The sequence below is a fragment of the Symsagittifera roscoffensis genome, chromosome 6 (assembly GCF_963678635.1).
Source record: "Symsagittifera roscoffensis chromosome 6, txSymRosc1.1, whole genome shotgun sequence".
Classification (NCBI taxonomy): domain Eukaryota; kingdom Metazoa; phylum Xenacoelomorpha; order Acoela; family Convolutidae; genus Symsagittifera; species Symsagittifera roscoffensis.
This window is the reverse complement of record NC_087067.1, coordinates 20,967,224-20,985,106: the sequence shown is the minus strand read 5'-3', so window position 1 is coordinate 20,985,106 and position 17,883 is coordinate 20,967,224. Positions and strand designations below refer to the sequence as shown.

At 36.3% G+C, this 17,883-nt stretch overlaps 1 protein-coding gene across 2 annotated transcripts in view; it reads right to left on the bottom strand.

Moving 5' to 3' along the window:
• LOC134848517 (pre-mRNA-processing factor 17-like) overlaps positions 1–17,883 on the bottom strand; it is a 316,450-nt gene that overhangs the window by 16,850 nt on the left and 281,717 nt on the right. Inside the window, exons 3-4 of one of the 2 annotated variants that reach the window (XM_063866012.1) lie at positions 17,206–17,382; positions 15,628–16,899 (exon numbers count right to left, since the gene is read on the bottom strand). In XM_063866012.1, coding sequence (XP_063722082.1) covers positions 15,799–16,899; positions 17,206–17,382 — 1,278 coding nt within the window. In that variant the 3' untranslated portion in view covers positions 15,628–15,798. Of the gene's footprint in view, positions 1–3,463; positions 3,633–15,627; positions 16,900–17,205; positions 17,383–17,883 lie in introns of those variants that run through there. The other variant, XM_063866013.1, reaches the window with a different exon arrangement.

Sequence of the window (17,883 nt, the reverse complement as noted above, 5' to 3'; positions counted from 1 at the left end):
CGAAATTCAAAAAGAAAACACTTAATGAAAAATATAATTTGATTCATTTAGGAATCAATGAGATTACCTCAAATCCATTTAGAATGATAATTTCAGCGCGTAAAATTTCATTTTTTTTCACCACTCATATATGTGGCGATTGCATGTTAAGCATTATTGATAACTTCATAACAGCGCGCAGAATTTAGTCCAGCAGGTTGACAATTTTCTTATCTCCAACACTTTAAGAAAAAAGATTAACCTTAAAAACCGTTGCCTTCAAATGTGTGACCTTGGCGGGTGGGGGTTTTAATAGTTGTTTATCCAATAACTAAAAACTTCGAGATTTTTTATTGTTTTTTTTTGCAAATGTGCCACTTTTCGTCATAATTCTCAAAAATACTGATAGGGGAGAAAGCAAACTGATTAACTGGTCGGCCAGCAGAAATAAGTAACTCACTAATCACCCAATCAGCATGAATGCATAAAAAAAACAGAAAAAAAAATGCGACAAAATTCAGATTTCAAAATCGCGGCATCAAAAATAAGTCATCGCAGAAAAACGCAGCAAAAATGAGCTAAACATGTTAACCTAGTTTACTGATTGTTGGAAAAGTTTTTTACTCCTATGTTGTAACACAAAAGTGAAGCTAGCGCTCCCCAAAAAAGCAAAAAAAATGTAAATGGGAGCTTTAAAATGCAAGAGTCTTAAATCTGAACAACTGCTCCATATCACTCTGCTGTCTTCAGACACCATCCAGCAAAAAAGCGGATAAAACACGTGCTATTAAATGCCAATGCTAAAACGGTAAGCCGAAAAAAAAACAAATGCGATATTAACGTGGTGTCAAACATAGATGATAACTTGACTTTTCGTAATCTGTCGATATTAACGTGGTGTCAAAAATAGATGATAACTTGACTTTTCGTAATCTGTCTTTTCTAAAAAAATCAACCGAAAAAATATTGTTTTTAGCAGATGTGAACTACCTGTTGAAAAATGTACCGGAAGGAACATGTGATGAAAAAGTTGAGTTTCTGATTAAAACAATTATCGATTGCCTAGATGTATTCGCTCCATTAAAAGTATATGGTAAAAAACGAAAAATGAAATCACAATGGATAACTCCAGAAATTAGAAAACTAATTTTTAAACGAGATAGACTTCTTCGCCAACTACAGGCCTGCTGGTCGACTGATACGCATGTCAATTATAAAATCATTCGCAATAAAGTAAACGCCTTGCTGCGATTAGAGAAACGGAACTTTTATACTAAAAAAGTGGAAAAGGTGACTAACAGTAAAGATTTATTTAAGATTTTTAAAAATGTAGGAATAGGAAAGACCGGGAATAACACAACGACACATATTGATGCGAATAAATTGAATACTTTTTTCTGTAACATTGGGTCGAAAATTGCATCGCAAATACCTTACTCATCAGTACCGATATGTAGATCGCCAAAACAAGTGAAATCAATGGTAATGTTTGAAACTAACCACAGAGAAGTTCTAGATGTTATCAATAGCCTTAAAAGTAAGTTCTCATGTGGACCTGATGATATTTGCAATGAAATCATCAGGCAGTTAGGAGTGGTAATTGCACCATTAATATCCGATATTTTTAACGAATGCATTCACCTTGATGTTTTCCCAGACTTACTGAAAATTGCCAAAGTGGTCCCTATGTTCAAAGATGGAGATAAAACAGATCCTGGTAATTACAGACCAATTTCGCTGTTGTCTTGCCTGAGCAAAGTCGTTGAGAAACTTATACATTCGAGGTTCATAAATTTTTTTGAGAAATTTTCTATTTTAAACATGAACCAATATGGTTTTCGATCTAAGCGATCTACGATTCAGGCTGTTGCGAGGCTGACCGAATTTGTGAGAGATGCTACTAATAAAAGAGCGGATGCAATTGCTTTGTTTTTGGATCTCAAGAAAGCTTTTGACACGATTGATCACAAAATTCTGATGCAAAAATTGGATCATTATGGGATCAGGGGTAAAAGTAACAATTTGATTAGAGCCTACTTGACTAATAGAAAGCAGTATGTTGAAATTGGAAATAATAGATCAACGCTTGAAAATGTTTCAACGGGAGTTCCACAAGGATCTGTTCTAGGTCCGCTTCTGTTTTTGATTTACATAAATGATTTACCTGATAGCACTAGTTTAGATACTACACTTTTTGCAGATGATACATCCATCATGACTTCTGGTAAGAATTCTGGAAAGAAATTAAGAACCGAATTTGACATAGTTTACAATTACTTATGTTGCAATAAACTTTCACTGAATACTGATAAAACTGTTCTGCTCAATTTCAGCAAGAAAAATGGAGAAATTGGTCTTGATATAAAAGGTGAATGCATAAAAATGGTTGATTGCACGAAGTATTTGGGTATATACATTGATTCAAAGTTAGACTTCAAGATGCATATTGAACATGTTATTAAGAAATTGTCTAAACTGTGTGGAGTAATATATCGTTCCAGAAAATTATTTAATATTCCAATGCTTCTACTGATATACAGATCCTACATCAAACCTGTTCTTCAATATGGCGTATTGGTTTATGGCTGTGCAAACTTAACAGATCTAAATAAAATTTTAGTAATACAGAAGAGAATAATACGTGCTATTTTTAGAATTGATTATAGAGAGAGCACAGTTGAAAAGTACAGACTGCATAAAATTGAAACGGTGTTTGATCTTCACGTTTACGAACTGTTTAAAGATATTTGCTACAATAATGTTTGTGATAGTACCACGACTAATAACGTGGCGTACTTCACTAGGGGAGTTGCTTCTGGAATAGTAAAATACAAAGAACGAAATGTTTTCAAAATTCCATAAATGTTAGAAGAATCATTATTCATAATTATATAACTGCATCTGGTTTATTGAATGAAGATGTGACAAGTTTGCAGAGACATCAACTCAAGATTTTTATACACGATGTTTTTGATAATTATCTGCTTGATAATAAGGAAGTTCATAAACAGCTGTATTGTCATTGATATTTGAGTTTAAGGTTGTCTACTAGATAAGCCGTAGGCTTTTTAGACAATCCTTGTTGATGATTGTAAATATACATATTGTATTGTAATAATCATCAACTGAATTAAATATTATTATTATTATTAAATTTCCAATGCTAAAATACTATGATTAGAAGCTAATATATTTGCGCTATTTTGTGCGCGTGAAGTAAAAGAAATTAGACTCGCAATATAAGACAAACCTGTTTCAAACAAAGTTCCCTACACTAGACGCTGGTTAGAAAAAAATGATCTGACCATTGAACATAAAGCTCACAAGCACACTTGTGTAATCATTGATAAGATATTTATTACACAAGTTTTTGCATCAGGAACAGTTGGGCACCAACCAATTTACACTTTCGACCGTAGCGTGCATGTTAAGGCTCGACCAGACTGCTCAGTAACCTTAGAAATAAGCACTAAATAAGACGAACCTGCACTGAAGCTACATGTCTGGCACTGTTCGACACTTGCATGCTGTTCTGAGCCCTCACACGTGTGAAGTGATCCGAAATATTTAGAATGACTAGAGGGTGAATTTTGACAGAGTCTCCTGAAGAGGCCCCTGTATTAGATACTATCGAATCCATTTCAACAATATCTGAAAAAAACTTGTCTCAAAACTTGTTGCTCATTTCGAATTCGAGTGTAGGTGATGATCTAGGATATTCTCGTGTCGGGAGCGGTATTTTCATTAAAAATCTCAGCCGGCCAGATCAATTTTCCAGTACACAAAAAAAACAATTACACACAGATTTCTGCACCGCAGGCAAATTTCTGCAAAATCGAGAAATAAAGCTGTTTTCGGAATGTTTTGACTGAAAAATTATTCTTTTTCGTTGCACTCTCCACCTTCATAATTAGTATCTAATGACAAAAATGCGCCTAATATTTCCGACTTGGAACGCCATCAATGAACGTCACTTTATAGTAACTGATGGGAACCTTAATCACAAATAACAGGATCATAATTGTCCATGACAATAATCAGATATAAAACAACTGCGTTTACTTTTCTTCATTCCTGCCACCCCAATACTAAGCAAAACTTGAGGGGAAGAAATGGCTCAATTTTTTAAGCAAACGTTTTGCATGTTTAATTAGTTCCATTGATCAAAATCACATTCAATTAGTTCACGAAGCCTGAACTTTGGGGATTCCGGCGAGCTGTGGTGCTCGCGGAGCCGTCGAAATTTTCGGTTGACAATCAGTCTCCTTTTTATTCAGTGCCATAAACTCTTCGATTTCATCCCCACTGAGGTTCTTCTTCTCTGCAAGATACGAATGCAGCTTCGCTAGTTCCGACATATACTGTTGCAGAAGGTACGGACGTTCGTTGTAGCATTCGGTTATGATTCTCTGTCACAACGTTTATCAATAATTAGAATTAAATGAATTGTTGTTTTAACAAGGTCTGATTTTCGAATCGACAAGATCTTTTCAAAATTTTCAAATGCTGCACACAAGTTGATCTGACCTTTAGCATCACCAGGGGCGAATCTAGGATTTTCTCGAGGGGGGGGGGCGGATTTTCAAAAATTTTTCCAAAATTTCGAAATTTTGACGACCTTTTTTTTAGGTCGACCAAATTGACTTTTCGAGCTCTCCCAAAGCACTGTCTTGCCCCTAAGCCGTTTTTGGGCACTTTTTGAAAAATTTTGACAAAAAAATCGCGTTTTTTTGGCGCGCGCTCCCCCTCAAAGTTAGTATGTATTGCCACCCAAGGCGCCTTTAGAAAGATTTTAGGGTCGGTCGGCCAAAAATGGATTTCTGAAAAAGTATCGAAGGGGGGACCCTTTGGGTCGGCAGGGGGTCGAATCCCTGGGGGGGGGGGGGGGGGGGTTGTGCGCCGTCTTTCGTTCAGTTTTCAAGCAAACCGCACGCAAGTCGATGTCCCAACTACAACAAGGTTAGAACAGAATGTTCAGACCATATTCATAAAAACAAAAAAAGTGTTTTTTTTTGTTTGCTTGTTTTCTTCAATTTAGTGTCGGTTTTAGTGCGTGGTGTGAATTAAGAACTATACAAACAGGTAGAAACTTAGTTAAAAAGACATAATTGATCAAATTTGACTTCAAAAAAAGAAATGACAAATATAAAAGTCAAAAAAAAATCTTTATAAAATTAGAAAACTTTAAATGTCAAGCAAGCATAAAATTACACATCTAAAACTAGTTTACTTCATATTAAAATTCAGCTTTTCAGCCTAAAAGTCTACATAAAAGAAAGTTTTCATACAACGATTCTTAGTCGATCGCTTTAGTTGCTCGAAGTTGAACGAAAAATCAAAACGTTTTAACCTATTTTTCTCAAAACTGGGACATCTTTTTGAAACGTCATTCGAACCACGAATGCAAGGAATTTAATTGGATATATCAATCGACCCAATCCAATGATTTCTTATGGTATCTGATTTTGCGTTGAAAACAAAAAAGAAATTGAAACCACCCGAATACAAGTTCCTCTCCATTTTCAATGATCGGAACAAAAAAATTTTGTCTTTATACGCATCGTAGTCCTATAAAAATAATGATATATCTGTTTTTGTTGAGAAACGGTAAAAGAAGTGTTGTTAGCAGCGAAATTAACACAGAAAAGAAGTGTAGCAATGCAAGCTAGCGAATCGAAAACGAGACAGAAATCACTCGAAAAAAAAAGATATATTCCAAATTGATTTTTTGACAAGAAAATTCAACTAATGACCCAGTTAGCTAATCTGAGTAAAAATCTAAAAAATAGAAATGTTTCCAAAAACGGTTATAAAATCAAAAAAGTATGATCAAATTTCTTAATACCCGTCTCAGCTTCTCTACCAAGGCAGGGGAATAGCCCCATATACAGAAAATCTCCACAAACTGTTTTTTCGATGGAGCCCTTAATCTTGACTGGGCAATTTTCGAGACTGGTGAAAAAATCTAAAAAACGGTAAAAATTTCAAATTAACTTATCCTAAGGCCATGCCGGTTTTCTCTTAAAAAATAGAATGAAATCGTTTATGCACAAAAGATTGAAACATACTTTTTCGATTGAAATTTCAACCTCAGAATTGGCAGGATAGTTTTGAGAAGTGAATATGTTTCAAAAACTTTCAAAATTGATCCCTTAAGCCAAGACTTGGGAGGGCATTGTTTTGAGAAAAATGAAATTTCACTGAACAGTCAAAAATGGTATTTTGCCATATTCATAGGTGATTCCTGGAGTAGCGGCTGATGCAGGGAAAATCCTACAGCCTGTTTTTTTTTGATGAAACCTTAACCCCAGATTTGTAAGGGTACCTTAATCAAGGGTTACCACTTCGTTCAGATCAAAAATTTGACCACAGATATCATCAAAAAACTGACCATTTCGCTGACCTTTTTCATATCTGAACTACAACTATGAAAAAACTTTTGTGAACGTTTAACGTTGAATTTCAAGGAAATGTTTATTTAAACATCAGGGAAATGACATTATTGGAGTCCTGCTCATGTCTGAACACGTCACCACTTCTAGAAAGCTCGAGCAAGGTTTTCCGTTCTTTGCTTCTGCGAGCTTCGTTTCGGCTTCTTCCACTTCCTTGTCCACTTCTTTTAGTTCTTTTTCAAGAACTTTGCAGTTTTTTCGTTCGAATACCTTTATTTCTGCTCGGAGACCTGCAGAACTTTGTGCTGGCTCTTCTTTCTGCGACTTCTTCTTTATTTCGTTTTAGAGACGCCTTATCACTTTCGAAAAGGGAATCTGTAGGCTCAAAATCTTCGAAGTCATCCCTGTCAAAGTTATCTGCAATGACCCGATACGCATTGTACATCTCCAGTCCCAGATTGCAGCGATAATCATTTTCGAAAAACTTCATTTTACTGAACCCTGACTCAACTATTATTTTGTGAGGGCAAAGTACTAAGACTGACTCCATGAGTTTCATCAAAGGCGCTTGTGCATCAAGTTCTTTTTTGTTCAATAATTCAAACAACGAAAAAGAAACTGTTTGTGTGACTCGCAATTGGGCCAAATCATCTAGAATTTGCGTCAAAGACAAGTTGAAGAAGTCAGCAAGTTGGGCGAGGCTGCGAAGTGTTGATTCCACCAACTTCTCAGACTCCAGGAAAATCACATGCACTTTCATGATTAATGGCATGGATCAGTTTCATCTGATCAAGAGAGAATGCATTAAGTGCTTGCATGGTTGCATTAAATACAGCTTCAGCGGAGAACAGCTTCATTTCATTCAAGTCACGGCAACCGGTATTGGTTAGAAACACACACACACTAGCGTCGAAATCAGTTTTCAGTTCCTTCGTTACGAGATACCGAACTTTTCGTGTACCTTCCACATGATGAACAATCCAATATTCCAACCTGACTTTTCCGAGGTGCGTCGATTCGTCAACATGCAGCGCAAAAACAGAGCCTGCAGTTTCCTGAATCATTTTCTCAATAACAAAGGGCGCAATAGCAAGGCGATAACATAACCTGCCTTGGTTCTTCCGCAGTCAATATCCGAATACGAAGAATCGGGGAACATCTTCGAGTAACATTTTCCTTTTCTAGACGCAGTATCACTAGATTTTAATGAGCTTCCATCCACGACTAGTCGCAAGCAATGAATGATCGTAGCCTTCAACCGCCCATTTTCTTGAGTTACAATAGGTGCTATACAGCGTTGTATATTCGGTTGACTTGCAGCATAACTAGCAGCAGCGTTGTGATTCGCGGATGATGCATGTCTTCCCAGCGTCTGTATACCCGATTTCACATCAATAACTTTCCCCGGACACAGTATACACCTGGCTTTGTCGGCTTTGCCGGGAACTGCTACTGCCCAGGGGTGTGTCTCTTTCCACGCCTCTTAAAACTTGCACACACCCATCTCTCTGAAAAACAAAAATATGATTTTATGCCGAGGTGCCAGAAAGTGAACCACTAGTAACAAGAAAAAAACAAGTATCATGGCAAATAAACATATATTCTGACTTTTTCTGACCTCCGATCAAATAACTGACCAAATCTGACCATTTCTGACTGGTCAGAAAAATCTGACCAAGTGGTAACCCTGCCTTAATCCCAGATTTGTAAGGGTAATAAAGATTTTGAGGGTAAAAAAATAGCGGTTTTTCAATAATATTACTTTTTTTTTATAAAAAACACTATAATGAGGTCGCAATGCAGTTTAAATCTCCGCAACCTGTTTTATACAGAACGGTCGAAAGTAAAAAAAAAACAAAGCATGTTCTTAAGGTCAAAACTTTTTTTCTACTAAAAAAGGGCGTAGCCGCTCAATTAGAAAAAATTCCCACGACTTTGTTGTTTCGATTGAAACCTTAGAATAAAGCCATCTACGCTCAACCCTTAATTTCCAAAATTGGGAAGGTCGTTTTCGAAAATTGTCAAAAGTTTCACTACAAACGGTCAAAATGTGTGAAGAAACCGTATCTTTGGATTTGCAGGGCAGGTTTCGAGAAGTATTATTTTTTAAACAAAATTGGGACGTAGCCGCTTAAGCTCGGAAAAATCTTAAAACCTATTTTTTCGATTGAACCTTTAATCCCAGATTTGTTAAACCGTTGGAAACATGTCAATGAACGCAATGAAGCCAATTTTTTTTTGAACATTTTCAACTCGAATGTTGCAGAAAAAAATATATCACGAAGGAGCTCATTAAATTTTCAAGAAAATTTTATGATAGAAATTGCTTGATAAACAGCCAATAGACAGCTGGCAAAGTCAAGGCAAGGTAACAGGAAAAACATGACTTGGTGGTTGACTTCATCTTTCGAAGTAGAAAATAAGTGCTTTGAATTTCAAAAAGAATTTATGATTGACACTTGTTTGATAGAATCAATGGGTAAATTTGATTCTATCAAATGGATGATCAATGGGTAAATTTGTAAGCTGCCTCTCATTGCCGTCAGTACGATATCTTTCCCAAAATTACTGTCCGATTCTATCAGTTTCGCTTTTTGAGGCCGCAGTTTATTGAAGCCTGCTTCAACTTCGCTGATTTCCATTTTTTTTTAACTTCAATGAGAACTTGATTGACCTCAGGCGAAGGCAATTGATTGATCCCCCTAACCATGTCTTCTTTGCTAGGAACAATGCCGATGGTTTTAAAATATATACCATATCAATCTGTTTTACTTGTCGTAAAATATAGCCAAATGACAGTTAAAAATGAGTAATTAACGCAAGTAAACATTTCAACTTTCAAATTTCATAGAGAAAAATAGACGGCCTTACAACTTTTTCAATTTCATGGACAACTTATTTGTGCCATTTTTGATCAAATTAACACAACTTGAGAAAACTGGATCAATATGTATAACTTTTATTTCGCTGGGAAATCTGATCATTAAATTCCACTTCCGAAACTAGAATTGGATCACGCGTTTTGGGACCTGTACATTTTAGCTGTTCGATATTGTAGTGTGGCCTTCCCTTTGACAAAGGTAAGACACTGAAATTAAGAAATCAAAATTCAAACCGCTGATGAGCCAACTGAGAACAAATTTTAACATTTCATCAAGACCTATATAAGAGCGTTCAACAACTCTTAAAAAATCTGAAAAAGCGAATCTCAAAAGGTTACATTTAAAATATACCAGCAAAGGTTGGAAAATAGTAAAATATCAAGGAAACCAAAAAAACGATTGGAAATTTTCGAATAGTTTTCAAATTTCGATAGAATAAAAAATATATCAAGCTAAGACTTTTTGAATTCAAGAACATATTTCGATTGACACTTTTTTGATACAATTAGCCCAATTGGATATAACTAGATCATTGGGTAAATTTTTTCCGCTGTGAAACTTAAATATTAAAATACGCTTGCGAAGCTAGAAATCAATCGCATTTTTTTCGCGCCATTTCCGCATTCGAAATTGGAGGGCGCAATTTAACCACCTTTTACTAGATAAACTTGACATTAACTCAAAAAACTCATATATACCTAACACATTCCTAGATGCATTAATATTTCGAACTTTTGTAATTAATAGAGCATTTAAAGACTTCCTAAAAAAAGTCATCAAGACGTATATAAATAAAAAATCACTTCGCTACTTTTCAATTAAACACTAGTTATCAAATAGTAAAGCTATTCATTAAGTTTCACACAACAGTTGAGCTACTTTTGAACACTCACATAATAACCAGCCCAACCCGAGATTAAAAATTTACAGCCAGGCAGTTCTAAAGTTTTCGCATGAGGGTGAGCATACTTTACTGGGCCACCACATTGAAACGCCCTTCTTTTCAAATTGAAAAGAAGGGCATGATTTGCAATGCAGTGATTATTTAATGAATTTGCAATGAGCTTAAAACTTAATCAAGCCCAAACCACCAAAACAGACATTTGGAGCTATATCTGTACCTTGCTATAAAACGCCACGCGTTTCCCTTAACACTTCGTGCCTCTGTTTTGGCAAGCACGCAACCCGTATCGTCCGGATTGCAGCATAACAGTTTAACCTCATTAATTGTTGTTAGTGCGAGTTGCCGCTTTTTCGAAAATTGCAAATTTTTTCTTTCGACGAATTGTCGCTTTCCATCAGTAGTTGCCTCACGCTAACTTCGAAAGTGGATTTTAATTTTCAGATTTTCCGGAATCAAAACTTTACCACTTTGATCCAGTTTTCTCAAATTGAGTTACATTTATCAAAAAAGTGTCAACCATTTAATTGTTCTTGATATTCAAAGAGTTTTAACCTGATATTTTTTCTTCAAAATTCGAAAGTTGCAATGTTTTTAAATTTTCAATCGTTTTTTTTTTGGTTTGCTTGTTAGTTTACGCTTTTCCAACCTTCTGTTGGCTATGTCTTCTCTGTTAATTAATTGAGTAACGATCTATCGAAATATTGTGAGTAATTTAATTATGCTTGGTTGATTGACAGGAAACCATAATCAAACAAAAAGGAAATTAACAACATACTAAACCGCAAGCTGAAAAACATTAAGTGGACGGCTGTTTAATAAGTTTCGCCATATGCGACGCAATTTTATTTGTCAGCAACGAATCACAGACATCTAGAATACCGGTCAGTTGCCGTCGACTTTGCTGGGCTGTTTTAAAGAGTTAACATTTCCTCTAGCAAAAAATACCAATTTTTTGCCGTTTATTTGAATTTTTGCCGTTTTTTAATCATTAATTAATTAAGTTGTCTATTAGCCCTTACAACTGCATCATATTGATGACAAGCAAACTTCAGGTGTGTGCACGCCTTCAAGGATCAACCCAGAATAAGACGCCTAATCAAAAGCTTGAAAAGTGAGTTAAGGAATTTTAAATTGAATGAAAAAGAAAAACTTATTGCTGATCTTGAAAAATATGCTGCGCAAATAAGTAGGACATAGCGAGGACTTTGTCAATAATTGTAATGATATCAAGGATCTGAAAAGCCGAGTGCCGATATATGAAAAAATACAACACAACAACGTTTGATTTTCACGGCTCTTCCAGAACCTCGGTGACCCCACATTTTGTCTCGGTCTGCCCGAAATTAGCAGACCGTACCTTCTAGGTCGTTTGCTCGGTGTAGGTCCTATCTGACGAACGGCCCGTAATACCAGAATCAATCCTAACGCCGGAAGAATTGGATTCTTTTTTTCTGCTTAATTTCAAGATAAATTCACCAATGGATCTGCTTTGGCCTGGAGCCTGAAGTACTCGAATACAGAATATCAAATCCAATTTTCTAAGTAGCTGTCCGTTATTCAAAGCGACTGTATGATCCGAGGTGTCCAACACTTTTCTTTTTGAAAATAAAAACACGGTGGACCTTCCTTTCGACTCACATTTATTCTTAAACCAGTTTTCTCGTTGACGGAAAAGATCTGTAAGTGGTGCACTTGATTTGACGCTAGTGTATTTTTCAGCGGGAAAATCTCTCAGCGGGAAAACTCTCGATACTTTCTTGTCGGTGGTTTTCTCATCAATATAACCTTCTTCGATTGCCTCATTAGCCGCCCATTGGTATGCCGTTGCTTTTGAAAAAAAAAATCGATTTCCCTTCAACAAAATCAATCAATGATAAAAACAAACAAAAAACACTTGATTTTGATAAATCGAGCATTCAAAAGATTAAGGGATATTGTTAAACAAAAAATTTTCAAGAAAAATTCTATGTTCCTGTTTGATAAAACGAGACTGGAGCAACTGGAGCACCTATAAAACTGTAGTTGTGAATTTTTTCAAATTACTGTTTTCAGAAAAGCAAATATTGATTTATTAAAAAATTGGCACTCAAGGCGAACTCAGTACTTATCAACAAATATCATAACACCGCAAAAAATTTTAAACTGTTGTTTTTAGTTCCAAAGGAACGAGTCCAGTATGCTCAAGCCAACCTCCGCAAATGCCGCAACTTCAGTCGGACGAAGCCACAAGTTTACTGGGATTTCACATGGGAGTACTGAAAACACTCAAAACGACGGGCAGTGGCGAGGGGAAGGACAGTGGGATAGCTCGGCGGGATGTTGGGGTCAATACGGTGCATAAAGGACGGTGCATTGAGAAAAGGGCTGTATCCGGATCTCATTTGGGATAAGATTCTCTTAGTCGAATGATAGGCAGTTCATAAAATAACAATCAATTAAACTTTGAAGCCAGATTTGCAATTCCAGGAAAAAACTGAAAATACTCAGCCATAGTGTTGCTAAATGTTAAATTTGTAAAAATTCAATCAAATATCATGTTTTGAAATTGATGAAACCTCGAAACTTATTGATGAAAACGAAAATCTCGAAACTAAAATGAGTTGAGCAATTATAAAATGACTGCAAAGTTGCAGCCCCGGAGAGTACCCCGACACCACCCTCATCACAGGAATGGAATTTCAACTTTTCAGAAGTAAACTTTCAGAAGTAAAGTCCAATTTTGAAAACCATAAAAACTTCAATATTCGTAAACTAACAAGATCCGAGTAGAAAAATTTGTAGGCCGAATTTTAAATTCTCTTTGAGAGAAACCAAAAAACACTCCCTCGTGGGTTTGCTTTTTTCAAAAATTGCAAATTAACAACCAAAAAGAAACTTTTCAAATTTCTGCTGCGAAAAAAGGCTGCAAATTTAGACCACTGAGTTTAAGCATTCGCGCTCCAGGACGTTTGGTGAAAACTGTATGACGACCTTGCGATTCTGCATTCAATTAATCTTATGGCGATAGACCAAACTAAATAATCATATCGATCAATTTGAAACGTTCATTAAACATTTTTAACACTGCAGTTAATTGGCATTTTACTATGTCAACATAGGACTTCTTAACATGTGTCAAAAGACACGAAAGTTAAAGAATGTATTGATAGAGGGAGCGCCACGATCAACATAGGAACCTCCGAACATAAAATCCCGGAAATTTCATTTTTTTTGCTGTAGAACTCCTGTCTGTAGAAAGATGGTTAAGCTATTTGGGGCTGTAAAGAAATCACGTCGAGTCGGCCACTTGAAGGCGGCGCTTCTGGACCCTTAAACTTTCAATAGATTTCATCCGTTATACCCGAGGCCTCGCTAAGGCTGGATGTACGTCTGTGATTAGACAGTTGAGTCAAAACGATCTCTCTGCTAAACTTAGGAGAAACCACTAAAAAAAGGCAGATGCCTCTAGCCCTTAATTTTGATTGAACCGAATGGAATTTCTGATTCACAGACGATTATTCTAGAAACCCAAAAAAATCAGGACTTAGCTACGCAAGCATATAAGTTTCACACACCCTGTTTTTTCGATTGATCCTAGCATCTCAAATTTGGCTCGGCAGATTTCGTCAAAAGTCGAAACTTCCAAAAAACGGTCGAAATATCGAAAAAAAGGGCTTTCTCGATGTCCAAAACGGTTTTTCTACATGAAGTAGGGCTCAAAAGTAGGGTTCATTTTTCTCAAAAAATACCCTGCCAATTTTGAGAATAAGACTAGTGGAAATAACTAGTTTTTAAGAATTTTCTTGCATATGCGACTTTGCCCTTTTTTGTAGAAAAAAACACGTTTAAGAACTTGAGAAAGTTTTTTTAAAATTTATGGCTTTCGGAAGAGTAATTTTCCGAAAGCCATAAGTCAAGCTTTCAAAAACAGTAAAAGTTCAATAAGTCAGATATTTTTTCACTAAATTGAGAAGTACTCGCTTTTTCAGCGCGGTTGCCCAAAATAAGATGCTTCAATTCAAAACTTAATTTGAGCATTATCTGGGTATTTTTCGAGAGAAATAAAAAATCCAAATAATTGTAGGCTTTAAAAAATTACTCTTCCGAAAGCCATAAATTTAAAAAAAAACTTTCTCAAGTTCTTAAACGTGTTTTTATTCTACAAAAAAGGGCAAAGTCGCATATGCAAGAAAATTCTTAAAAACTAGTTATTCCACTAGTCTTATTCTCAAAATTGGCAGGGTATTTTTTGAGAAAAATGAAAAAAAATAAAACACGGTTAAACATTTGACTTTTCCGAAAGACATACATTATTTCTGACCTAAATAAAACTCCATTAAACGGTTGTCTCAACTACCCCCTTAACAATAGAATTGAAAAGGTAAAATTTGAGAAACAAAAGGTTTCCAATAACAACCAAAATATCAAAAAAATGGACTTACTGCAAGTCCAAAGCGGTTTATATATTCGATTAAGGGCATGGCCGCTTATGCAATCAATTTCTCCTAGCCTGTTTTTTTTTCGAATAAGTTCTCAAACTCAGAATTGGCAGGGTACAAAAGTCAAAACATTTCGAAAATACGGTAAAAAATATAAACATTTTTTCACCGATAACCATAACTTTTTCTAAGTAAATTCGCCCAAATTGATTCTCTGAGCTCTCCCAAATCACGATAAAGACCCTATATTGACCAAATTTTGTGCGCCGCAGGCAAATTTTTCTAAACACAGGCCAAAAAAGGCGTTTTTATGCACTTTTTGGAAATTTTCGACCAAAAAATCGCGTTTGTTCTTCGCGCGCTCCTCCCTCAAAATTAGTATATTGAAAAATCATTGGAAAAATTTTTAGGTCAGTCATCCAAAACTGGATATCTCAAAATAGTATAAAGGGGGACCGCTACTGCCGATACCCATAGTTTGTTTAAGGCGTAAATTAGGGCTCATGCCGGGAGGATGAAGTGCCAAAAACTCAAAAATAAAGATTTAGTGCAAGAAAAATTGGATCTAGCCTCTCAAGCAGTTGACCTTCTCAAAACATATTTTTCACTTGCACCCATTATTTTAGATTTGGCAGGGTAGTTTTCGAGGAAAATAATCGAAACCAATAGGTCAAACATTGCCATCGTTAAAATTTTTGAAGGTCGTAGAAAAGGGGCTAAAGTAGAAAAAAGACAGAGTAGCAGCCAGTGTTTCTAATGGCATCACTTTTTTTATGCATCATTGCATCATAATCAAACATTGGTTGAGCAGTTTCAGCAAAAAATCTAAACTTTAGAGAAAATTGAAAAAAAAAGTGTCTCAAAAAATCCAAATCCCATGCAATTTCATAAGTCTCTTTTTTATCAAACAGGAATTATTCTCACTTTTACACCGTTCGAAAATTTCCCTCATCAACCTGTTTTTGGTGGCTTAATTCAGCGGGTTCGAATTTCAAGAAAATATATTTAAGTTGTTTACTGCTATCAGAAAAGCTCATTAGATTTAGAGGCAACAAAAATGACACAAAGGTGAATTCACTAACTATCGGCAAACATCATAACACAGCATAAAACTTTCAATAGTTTTTTTCAATTATAACCTTTCACCTTTTACGCCGTTCGATAACTTCCCTCCTCGACCTGTTTTTGGCGCCCAAATTTAGCGAGTTCGAATTTCAAGGCTTTCAGTCCCAGAGTTTTATGAGTCCATCCCATCCCGCTGTCATCACTTTGGAAGCCTCGTGCGGGTGCCACAAAACATCAATACACACTTTATCATGTGCTTTTATTCTCTCGTACAATTTCGTACTTTTCCAATCCCAAACTATCAATTTTCCGTCTGCGTCGCCAGATATTACGTAACTTCCGTCGGGTGAAAAACCCAAGCCACACGCATAACCCGCGACCATATGCCCTTTGAAAACCTTTTTCCTGTTTTCTCTCAGTTTTGCTGGTGCATTGAATATTTTTATCTGGTTATCCATCGACTGCCCGGCTAACCACTTTCCTGTAAAAGATAGAGCGACCCTGGGCATTGAATGCATACTGGGATCAGCGATGTATTTCCAATCAACGGGAATGTCCCACTCCCAAACGCGCATTGACTTATCGTCCGAAGTCGATACAAATCGGCGGTTCTCATCAATAAATGTAATCGTATTTACATTACCCAAATGCCTATCGTATTCCTGTATAACTTCACCAGAGTCCATATCAAAACAGTGTATTTTCTTGTCACTGCAGCCGACCAAAAATAAATTTTGTTTGCCCTCATCTGGGTTAAATTTAACACAATACGGGTTCTTTTTATTCGTAAATCTCGAGACACATTTGCCCGTTTCGGTGTCCCAAAGCTTAATCATTCTATCAAAAGATACCGTTAGGAACTTGGTTCCGTCATTATTGAAATCGAAGTCTTTCACTGCTTGTTTATGTCCAGAGTAGGTCCTGACACATCGTCTTTTATTGTACACCTCCCATAGTTTAACTTTACCATCTAGACCTGCCGACATGAAAAGATGGGCTGTTTTCGGGAACCATTTGATAACACTTAGACCCTTCGTATGTCCTGTATAAGTGTGAATACATGCTTTCGGGATGAAGCACTTAGCAGGTGGATCTGATGAATTTAAATCCGCTTCTGTTAGGTCTTTGGACGCTACCAAGAATGAACGTCCTTGGTAGTCATATGGATCATCAATGTGTAGTGTTGATTTTTCATCTCCAACTTCCTCAGAACCGTCTTCGATTTTTCTGCGTTTACGCTTCGCTCGCTTTTCGTTGTACTGAAAAAAAATTACGTGTTTAAGCAAACTTTCAACTCCAAAGTATCATATCTTTTTTACTTTTTCAGCAAATTTGTCCCACAATTAGTTTTCTTATGCTAAAACACGTTATCCATGTGAGTTTATCTTGAAACCACTTTTGAAAATTATCATCAAAACTTAAATCACCAAAAGTGGAATTTTCATAGCAACTTTCATGTACCGAAAAACTATTCCTGAAAACCATCGTAAAAACGTAGTGAATTAACCGTTATAACTCAGAGACATTTTTGTACCCAATGGACGTAACATAAGAAAACAACTCACTTCTTTGAGATATGCCTGGTCTTCTTCGGGTGGTTTGGACACTGTTTCCTCGTCCACGTACTTTCCCCAGGGTCCGAGATACCCGTCTATATCACTCGGATCACTCGCAATCTGTCGCTCCCTCTTGTCACCCGCACGCTTCTTCATTTTCTCAAACACCGACTTGCCAATCTCTGCCTGAACATAACACTCCCCTTTAATAATTTCTGCAGCAGTATTTACGAAAGCTTACTTGAATAATCGCAAGCGTGGGAACTTTTAGTATGCTAGAATACAACATACCTTCTCGGCGAGATCTGATTGGAACACATTTACTGTTGGAATACTATTTGCTAGGTTAGGAAACTTGGCAGATCTAGTTCGATACAGGACAGCAAGAGTGATTAAAAGCTTCTTCAAACAATGATCCAAAAAATATGGAGCGGATTTAGAAAGAAATATTTGTCGACCTTTTTTTGCGCCGCCGGCAAGTTTTCGAAAACGAAAAAAAAACAGGTCAAACTGGCCGTTTTTTGAAAAAAAACAAGTCCAAATGTTTGAAAAAAAGGTCAAAAAGGCAACTTTCAAAAAAAATTTGACCAAAAAATTGCGTTTTTTCGGCGCGCGCTCCCCTTCAAAACTAATCTATGTGTGGTGCCGCCGACGAAAACGCCTTTAGGGTTGCTCCGCCTAAATTTT